Source organism: Clinocottus analis, unplaced genomic scaffold (assembly GCF_023055335.1).
Source record: "Clinocottus analis isolate CAN_PGR_092001 unplaced genomic scaffold, fCliAna1.0.p SCAF_21, whole genome shotgun sequence".
NCBI classification, from domain to species: domain Eukaryota; kingdom Metazoa; phylum Chordata; class Actinopteri; order Perciformes; family Cottidae; genus Clinocottus; species Clinocottus analis.
The window spans coordinates 2,126,243-2,135,799 of NW_027175943.1; the positions used below are offsets into that span (position 1 = coordinate 2,126,243).

Consider the following 9,557-nt stretch of genomic DNA (forward strand, 5'->3'; position numbering starts at 1 on the left):
GATTTTTGGTTCCTGTTTTATTTTGTGGTCTTGTGCCCACTGTGTCTCTGCGCTTCCTGCTCTGGTGATGTGTCTACCTAGTTCCTGATTGCGGATTCCCTTCACCTGTGTTGCCCTCATTGTGTCCACCTGTTGCTCATGACATCCCTTTTGTATTTAAACCCCATTTGTCTCCTGTCTCCTTGTTGGTTCGTACTGTGTTTCTCCGTGGTGGGTCATTGTCCTGTCTTATTTCAGTTTCCCTTCAAGTCCCAATTTGATTCTGGTTTTGTGCTTTTTTGGCCTGGGACCCGTACACGGACCCCGGTCCTTTTTTTGTGATAAAGATTCTTGGAACGGTTCATGTGACAAGTAGGGGCACCTGTTGGCTGAAATAAAGAACTACAGTTCCAGAAGACATTAAAAATGTACTGAGAAAAACAAACTAGATGTTTAGATGTTCTGATCTAAACATCTAGTTTGTATCTGCTCTATTGGAATTGTTACATGGTCATAGAGTATGTAACCAAGTACATCTTTGTGGTATACATTGAAGGTACTTTTATTTTACTTGAGGACTTTTATTTTAATAAGCTTTATACTTCTCTTCCAGTTAAATATTGTACTTTTTAATGGTACATCTAAGGGATACATATTGTACTTTTTACTGTACTACACTTCAGAGATAAATATTGTACTGTCTTATAATATATATCAGAGGTAATAATTGTACTTTTTACCTCATTTGTATGACAGCTCATGTATCTGCTGTAAAAAAAAAAAAAAGATTTTAATGTAATTTGTTTTATATTTCACCACGTGGAGATTAGAAAGGGGAACTCCACCGGCTGGACCAATGGGAAATCAACTGGCTGGACCAATAGGAAGCTAGGGGGGCGTGGCTACTCTGTGTTTCAAATTACATCCTGTAATGCATCCTCCATCCTGATACTGCGTGATGCAGGTTGTCGAACTACAAGCAGAAAAACTTCAACAAAGGGATCTTATGGATAACTTAAAGGTCTTTTTCTCTTTAGTTAGTCCTCTCACGCTCCACACGGACATGAGGACTGAGTGAGAAGTCTTCTGAGATTTAGATTTCTGCGCAAAGGTGAGTTATGAACGTCTTCATGGTGCCGTAATGTTAATATTATTCCACATGTTTATTATGTGAGGATTAGTGTATTAGACACGATGTTTACGGGTAATAATGTGGACGGTTTGTTCAGTTATGAACGTTATAGTTCATAGTGAGCGGCAGTTGGGTGACAGGACACCTTGCGCGCGCAAAGCCGTTTGTGGGCGTTTGTTTTGCGACACTTGTTGACTGTTTCCTGCAGTGTTGAACCTACGCAGCTGTATGGAAACATCTGACTGCAGTTTATACTCATTTAATCTGACTATGAATGAAACGTCTTCAGGAAAAACAAGTTGCTGTGGTTGTAGTTCACGTTGTTGCTGCATCAGCATCCAGGCTTTGTGTTATCAGTTGTGTTGATGAGCAGAATGATGAACACTATCAGGAGGATTGTGAGCGCTGGAGACTGAAGATGTAAACCTCTCCAACACCTCCTCTGTCTCCTGCGTGTTCATGAGCTTTAATTCATAATGTGTGAAACAACATGGACGCTACAAAGAAGATGTTTTGGATTGTTCTGCTTTTTGAGTCGTTGTTGTTGTTGTTGTTGTTGTTCCGACTTTAAGGGCCGTTCGATGAACTTTTCCATTTGGGAACTCTTTTTTACGATTATACTGAACACAACATTAACAAGGCGGAGCAACACCGTGAGAAACAACTCTGGAAGTTCCTCAAACGATAGAAACTATAACGAGATCACCACGAGGAGAACTTAACGCCATCTTTCTTCAGTTGTTCCTCCTCGTGGACATGAAGACTTTCAGGAGTTTAACTGGTGAGACTTCAGAGCTTTAGACTTCTGAACCAGGTGAGTTATGAATCTCAGAGTTTTATAAAGACGCAACAAGGAAACGCAGCAAAATTGTGCAGATTTAGATCATTTATTCAAAATAATTCCTGAAACAACAGAATCTAATGAGCAGCATCTGAAAGCGAAATATGAAGTGCTTTCAAAATAAAATGTGTGTTATGTATTCTTCCTCCACATTAGTTTATCATCGTGTTGCTTCTCCTCTCTGAGGAAGAGGAAGTCAGAGTTTATAAGCAACAAGAAAATGCAGCAAATTATACAGATAATCATTTAAATGATTATTCTATAGTTTCTGTGTTTCAACACTGAATACTAAAGTGTTCATGGATCATGAACCCAAGAACCAACACTTCTCCATGTTTACTGCAGTGAAGACAAAGACATGGAAAATAACTTATCTATAAATGATCTTATTGTGTGAACACAGTCATTCAGGCGGGATGTGATATGCAGATAAACAGAGTTCAGTTTAAACAAGTTCCTCATCTTGATTGTGAAAGAGGAAAACACGACGGTTAAAAATCTCTCTCTTTTTTCTCTTTTCTCTCTCTCTCTCTCTCTCTCTTTTCTCTCTCTCTCTCTCTCTCTCTCTCTCTCTCTCTCTCTCTCTTGGTGCAGGACTAACTGGAGACATTGAATGTGACGTGAATATTCATCTTCATGCTCTCATTAGTGACTCATGTTGTTAAAAAGCTTCTGTATTGGTCAATGATTCTTTACGTCTTGATCTCTTTTCTTCAGACAGAGTTTATATTTCCATCTTTTACTGAAACATGTTTACAACCAGAAACCCAGTTTTATTCTCTAAAGAGAAAAGAAACTCTCTGAATGAAGCAGATGAACATTGTGTTGTTCCAGAAGCAACGTGAGGAAGTTATGAACCAGACTGTTGCTTCACTGATGCTGTTTGTTGCATGAAATACATATTTAACACATAATAATAGAATCTGTAGAACATAATAGAATTCATGTCCAGATATTGACACAGAGGAGTTCAGATAAAGAAGTCAGCGTGTTGCAACACGATTGGCTGCTATGGTGAAACTGGAGCTTCATAAATATTTGTTTAAACAAATGTGAGGGAGCAGGAGAGAGAAAGTGAATTCATAACTCATGTAGATGGTTTCATCTGCACTGTGGGTCCTTTGATGGGCTGCAGGTTGCTTCTTGCTGAGTTGACCTCTGACCTCTGACCAGAGAACAGGGTCGTGTTGAGATGCAGATGTTCACGTGACTGAAGACGTTCAAGTTAAAGAGGAAACTGAAGAAGAAGGAAAGAGTTTCAGAGTTAAAGCTCTGGCGCCATCTAGTGACACAAATGAGTTATTTCACCCTGAAGGTTCTGATGTGTGTGTGTGTGTGTGTGTGTGTGTGTGTGTGTGTGTGTGTGTGTGTGTGTGTGTGTGTGTGTGTGTGTGTGTGTGTGTGTGTGTGTGTGTGTGTGTGTGTGTGTGTGTGTCCTCTCACAGGGACGAGATGACCTGCAGGATCCTGCTGCTCTTCATCCTCTTCATCCTCAGCTCTTGTGTCTGTGGTGAGTTCACTTGTGTGTTTGTAAATCCCTGCAGCTCTGAAGCGTCCCTGAACGCTCCACAGAGACCTGTAGAGGAGTTTAAAGGCTGCATGTTCCAGTCTCTCCCTCTCTGTCTCCTCAGCAGGATCCTTTGTAGTGAATGTGACACAGAGCTTCTATCAGGCAAAGGAGAACCAAAGCATCACGCTGGAATGGAGCTTCACCACCATCACTGGACTCTCCCTCAACTCCCTGAGTGTCTTCTGTCGACTGTTTACTGACGTCAAGGCCTTCGTCCTGCTTCATGTGCACCAAGGAGTCGAGGTCCCAGAGTCTCAGGATCAACACTTTGCAGGACGAATCCAGTTGGACAAAGACGTCCTCGGAGAAGGACGAGTCAGACTTCATGTGTCCAGACTCAGGACCGCTGACTCGGGTCTGTACACGTGTGACGTGCACACGAGTTACGGGACGGACTCTGGGGAATGTCGGCTCCTTGTCTCTGGTAGGTTGATCCAGTAGAACTCGTTCAGTCCAGTGAAAGTTGTTTCTCTTCACTTGAGTGAAACAGATTTGTTTGGTCTCTGCAGCAGCGAGGGATCGACCAGAATCTGAGACGACGAGCGGAACAAGTCTGAGAAAAGATTCACAGCCAGAGAGTCGTGGACGGATCGGCCTCTACTGTGCTCTGGGACTGACGGCTGCACTGGTTTTGTCTTTATTGGTTTCTGCCTTTCAAAAGTTGAGAATCTGCCCCAAAACATGTCGGTGATATTGACCGTCAATCAACCGGAGACACGACAGCATCTGTGTCTGACTCGTGATGATAAACAGCAGCAAGAAGGAAGGAACAGAAATAGGGGGAATTATGATTTTAAAGTATAATTTATCAACATCACTACAATCTTACAATAGTATTTAATAACCCCAAAGTCCAATAAACTCCACGATTAAGAGACCAAGGGATGGCAGAATGATGCCCGTCATAACTAATATTTAGTTGTTCCGTTATTTAGAAAATAAATCCCTCTGAACATCTAGAATGCAAAGACACGAGAGGATTTATTGTAAGTTTCTTTGTGCTTTTAAAATATAAAACCCGTCCATGTTGATGTGTCCTTGAGCAAAACACTGTTGTTGCCTCTCGGGGGCGGCCGTCCTCAGCTACTTCTTTACACTTCTGAAATAATGTAAAGCATTTTTTACTTTTATAAAAAAACATTTTTTTAAATGTCACAGCTTGTGTGTTTTCATTTAGTTTGTTCTTTTCTTTACAGACTTTGTGATTTGGTGTTTTACTGCAACCAAAGAAATGGGAAAACAATGTTTTTGAGTATTGCAGCTGAAAACATAGCTGTGATCCATTGATGGAAAACCACTGACAAAACATTACATAAACATGGTATGAAAATACATATTTACAGACATTATAAAAGGTATTCACAAGCATCACAGTCGGCTCAGTGTCCATTGGTAGTTTCTAAACTAGAAGTTAGCAGCTGCTGTCGCTCACAGCGGGGAGTACTAAGTAAGTATTTACTCAAGCCCTTCCTGTAGTTTCAAGGTACTTATATTTACCTCAAATATTTCCATAATTTGCTACTTCATTACTAAATTGACTTAATTTATCCAACAACTGCATAAATATGAATAAATATTGCTACTTTCTACCTCCACTAAACCACAATAGTGTCAAATATTATGCTTTTTACTCTATTACAATCATCTTAATCAGCTTCTTTGCCAATTCAGGTTATATATATATATATATATATATATATATATATATATATATATATATATATATATATATATATATATATATATATATATATATATGTGTGTATGTATTTCCCTCACCGGGGGTGTGTGTATGTATTTCCCTCACCGGGGGTGAGGGAAGCCGTCAAGCTGAAGAAGGAGGCCTTTCGGGCCTGGTTGGCTCAGGGGTCTCCTGAAGCAGCTGATGGGTACCGGCAGGCCAAGAGGGCTGCAGCTGCGGCGGGAGCGGATGCTAAAACTCGGTCATGGGAAGAGTTCGGGGAGGCCATGGAGAAGGACTTTCGGTTGGCCTCAAAGAGGTTCTGGCAAACCATCCGGCGGATCAGAAAGGGAAAGCAGGGCCTACCCCAGGCTGTTCTCAGCGGGGGAGGGGAACTGCTGACTCGGACTGAAACTGAGCTTCTGCTGGCAATAACTAACAGATTCTACTGAGCGGTCAGGATAGTTGCTGCTCCATCAAAGCTGAACTTGCACTAAAACCCAAAATAATCCAACATCAGGACGGACGAGAGGAGCTTTCGTCTTCATCGGGCAAAAACAACCTTTGTAGTAAATATATTTAAGTACAACTTGAAGTATATTAAGTAATTGGAACAACTTGAAGTATACTTGGTACATGTTAAGTATATTACTGTGTATGTGCTGATATACATGCAGATAGCTCACTTAATTGTGTTTTAAGTATATTTTAAATATATTAATAATAATATACTATTAGCACGTTATAAATATAATATTGCAGCTGTACCTGCAGAAAGCGGCAGGTGTGATGCGTTCAAGTGCTGCTCGGATGTTCCCCTTTCCGGAGTTCGGAAGTTGTTTTGTTTCTCCTGCGTGTTCATGAGCTTTAATTCATAATGTGTGAAACAACATGGACGCTACAAAGAAGATGTTTTGGATTGTTCTGCTTTTTGAGTCGTTGTTGTTGTTGTTGTTGTTGTTCCGACTTTAAGGGCCGTTCGATGAACTTTTCCATTTGGGAACTCTTTTTTACGATTATACTGAACACAACATTAACAAGGCAGAGCAACACCGTGAGAAACAACTCTCAGTTTCTCAAACCACAGAAATGCCAACGAAATCACCACGAGGAGAACTTGACGCCATCTTTCTTCAGTTGTTCCTCCTCGTGGACATGAAGACTTTCAGGAGTTTAACTGGTGAGACTTCAGAGCTTTAGGCTTCTGAACCAGGTGAGTTATGAATCTCAGAGTTTTATAAAGACGCAACAAGGACACGCAGAGAAATTGTGCAGATTTAGATCATTTATTCAAAATAATTCCTGAAACAACAGAATCTAATGAGCAGCATCTGAAAGTGAAATATGAAGTGCTTTCAAAATAAAATGTGTGTTATGTATTCTTCCTCCATATTAGTTTATTATCATCATGTTGCTTCTCCTCTCTGAGGAAGAGGAAGTCAAGAGGAAGTCAAGAGGAAGTCAGAGTTTATAAGCAACAAGAAAATGCAGCAAATTATACAGATAATCATTTAAATGATTATTCTATAGTTTCTGTGTTTCAACACTGAATACTAAAGTGTTCATGGATCATGAACCCAAGAACCAACACTTCTCCATGTTTACTGCAGTGAAGACAAAGACATGGAAAATAACTGATCTATAAATGATGTTGTTGTGTGAACACAGTCATTCAGGCGGGATGTGATATGCAGATAAACAGAGTTCAGTTTAAACAAGTTCCTCATCTTGATTGTGAAAGAGGAAAACACGACGGTTAAAAATCTCTCTCTTTTCTCTCTCTCTCTCTCTCTTTTCTCTCTCTCTCTCTCTCTCTCTCTCTCTCTCTCTCTCTCTCTCTCTCTCTCTCTCTCTTGGTGCAGGACTAACTGGAGACATTGAATGTGACGTGAATATTCATCTTCATGCTCTCATTAGTGAATCATGTTGTTCATCATGTCTTCTGTTTGCAGCCAGTTTTATTCTCTAAAGAGAAAAGAAACTCTCTGAATGAAGCAGATGAACATTGTGTTGTTCCAGAAGCAACGTGAGGAAGTTATGAACCAGACTGTTGCTTCACTGATGCTGTTTGTTGCATGAAATACATATTTAACACATAATACATGAATCTGTGGAACATAATAGAATTCATGTCCAGATATTGACACAGAGGAGTTCAGATAAAGAAGTCAGCGTGTTGCAACACGATTGGCTGCCTGGGTGAAAATGGAGCTTCATAAATATTTGTTTAAACAAATGTGAGGGAGCAGGAGAGAGAAAGTGAATTCATAACTCATGTAGATAGTTTCATCTGCACTGTGGGTCCTTTGATGGGCTGCAGGTTGCTTCTTGCTGAGTTGACCTCTGACCTCTGACCAGAGAACAGGGTCGTGTTGAGATGCAGATGTTCACGTGACTGAAGACGTTCAAGTTAAAGAGGAAACTGAAGAAGAAGGAAAGAGTTTTAGAGTTAAAGCTCTGGCGCCATCTAGTGACACAAATGAGTTATTTCACCCTGAAGGTTCTGAAGTGTGTGTGTGTGTGTGTGTGTGTGTGTGTGTGTGTGTGTGTGTGTGTGTGTGTGTGTGTGTGTGTGTGTGTGTGTGTGTGTGTGTGTGTGTGTGTGTGTGTGTGTGTGTGTGTGTGTGTGTGTGTGTGTGTCCTCTCACAGGGACGAGGTGACCTGCAGGATGCTGCTGCTCTTCATCCTCTTCATCCTCAGCTCTTGTGTCTGTGGTGAGTTCACTTGTGTGTTTGTAAATCCCTGCAGCTCTGAAGCGTCCCTGAACGCTCCACAGAGACCTGTAGAGGAGTTTAAAGGCTGCATGTTCCAGTCTCTCCCTCTCTGTCTCCTCAGCAGGATCCTTTGTAGTGAATGTGACACAGAGCTTCTATCAGGCAAAGGAGAACCAAAGCATCACGCTGGAATGGAGCTTCACCACCATCACTGGACTCTCCCTCAACTCCCTGAGTGTCTTCTGTCAGCTGTTTACTGGCGTCAAGGCCTTCTTCCTGCTTCATGTGCACCAAGGAGTCGAGGTCCCAGAGTCTCAGGATCAACACTTTGCAGGACGAGTCCAGTTGGACAAAGACGTCCTCGGAGAAGGACGAGTCAGACTTCAGGTGTCCAGACTCAGGACCGCTGACTCGGGTTTGTACGTGTGTGACGTGCTCACGAGTTACGGGACGGACTCTGAGGAATGTCGGCTCCTTGTCTCTGGTAGGTTGATCCAGTAGAACTCGTTCAGTCCAGTGAAAGTTGTTTCTCTTCACTTGAGTGAAACAGATTTGTTTGGTCTCTGCAGCAGCGAGGGATCGACCAGAACCTGAGACGACGAGCGGAACAAGTCTGAGAAAAGATTCACAGCCAGAGAGTCGTGGACGGATCGGCCTCCACTGTGCTCTGGGACTGACGGCTGCACTGGTTTTTTGTCTTTATTGGTTTCTGCCTTTCAAAAGTAGAGAATCTGCCCCAAAACATGTCGGTGATATTGACCGTCAATCAACCGGAGACACGACAGCATCTGTGTCTGACTCGTGATGATAAACAGCAGCAAGAAGGAAGGAACAGAAATAGGGGGAATTATGATTTTAAAGTATAATTTATCAACATCACTACAATCTTACAATAGTATTTAATAACCCCAAAGTCCAATAAACTCCACGATTAAGAGACCAAGGGATGGCAGAATGATGCCCGTCATAACTAATATTTAGTTGTTCCGTTATTTAGAAAATAAATCCCTCTGAACATCTAGAATGCAAAGACACGAGAGGATTTATTGTAAGTTTCTTTGTGCTTTTAAAATATAAAACCCGTCCATGTTGATGTGTCCTTGAGCAAAACACTGTTGTTGCCTCTCGGGGGCGGCCGTCCTCAGCTACTTCTTTACACTTCTGAAATAATGTAAAGCATTTTTTACTTTTATAAAAAAACATTTTTTTAAATGTCACAGCTTGTGTGTTTTCATTTAGTTTGTTCTTTTCTTTACAGACTTTGTGATTTGGTGTTTTACTGCAACCAAAGAAATGGGAAAACAATGTTTTTGAGTATTGCAGCTGAAAACATAGCTGTGATCCATTGATGGAAAACCACTGACAAAACATTACATAAACATGGTATGAAAATACATATTTACAGACATTATAAAAGGTATTCACAAGCATCACAGTCGGCTCAGTGTCCATTGGTAGTTTCTAAACTAGAAGTTAGCAGCTGCTGTCGCTCACAGCGGGGAGTACTAAGTAAGTATTTACTCAAGCCCTTCCTGTAGTTTCAAGGTACTTATATTTACCTCAAATATTTCCATAATTTGCTACTTCATTACTAAATTGACTTAATTTATCCAACAACTGCATAAATATAAATAAATAT

At 41.0% G+C, this 9,557-nt stretch overlaps 1 protein-coding gene and 1 long non-coding RNA gene across 4 annotated transcripts; both read left to right on the plus strand.

Moving 5' to 3' along the window:
• Positions 1-927: 927 nt before the first annotated feature.
• LOC137792397 (CD276 antigen-like) lies at positions 928-4,677 on the plus strand. Of its 3 annotated transcripts, none has more exons than XM_068588060.1 (4): positions 928-1,090; positions 3,398-3,462; positions 3,584-3,946; positions 4,032-4,677. In XM_068588060.1, exons 2-4 carry the CDS (start codon positions 3,405-3,407, stop codon positions 4,211-4,213), a joined length of 603 nt encoding a protein of 200 aa, XP_068444161.1. In that variant the 5' UTR covers positions 928-1,090; positions 3,398-3,404; the 3' UTR covers positions 4,214-4,677. The 3 variants fall into 3 exon arrangements, with proteins under 3 accessions (XP_068444161.1, XP_068444164.1, XP_068444162.1); XM_068588063.1 differs by having other exon boundaries at positions 3,587-3,946; XM_068588061.1 differs by lacking the exon at positions 928-1,090 and adding an exon at positions 1,722-1,925.
• Positions 4,678-7,851: 3,174 nt separating this feature from the next.
• On the plus strand, positions 7,852-9,135 carry LOC137792400 (uncharacterized). Its single transcript, XR_011078098.1, has 3 exons — positions 7,852-7,918; positions 8,040-8,402; positions 8,488-9,135. It is a non-coding gene; the product is annotated as an uncharacterized lncRNA (long non-coding RNA).
• Positions 9,136-9,557: the final 422 nt, after the last annotated feature.

What these genes read in the sequence shown, in the direction of transcription:
- LOC137792397 (XM_068588060.1), top strand. Translation starts at nt 3,405, where the DNA reads ATGACCTGCAGGATCCTGCTGCTCTTCATCCTCTTCATCCTCAGCTCT. An exon ending in CCTCAGCTCTTGTGTCTGTG is followed by an intron (nt 3,463 to 3,583) that starts GTGAGTTCACTT and finishes CTGTCTCCTCAG; the next exon opens with CAGGATCCTTTGTAGTGAAT. An exon ending in ATGTCGGCTCCTTGTCTCTG is followed by an intron (nt 3,947 to 4,031) that starts GTAGGTTGATCC and finishes TGGTCTCTGCAG; the next exon opens with CAGCGAGGGATCGACCAGAA.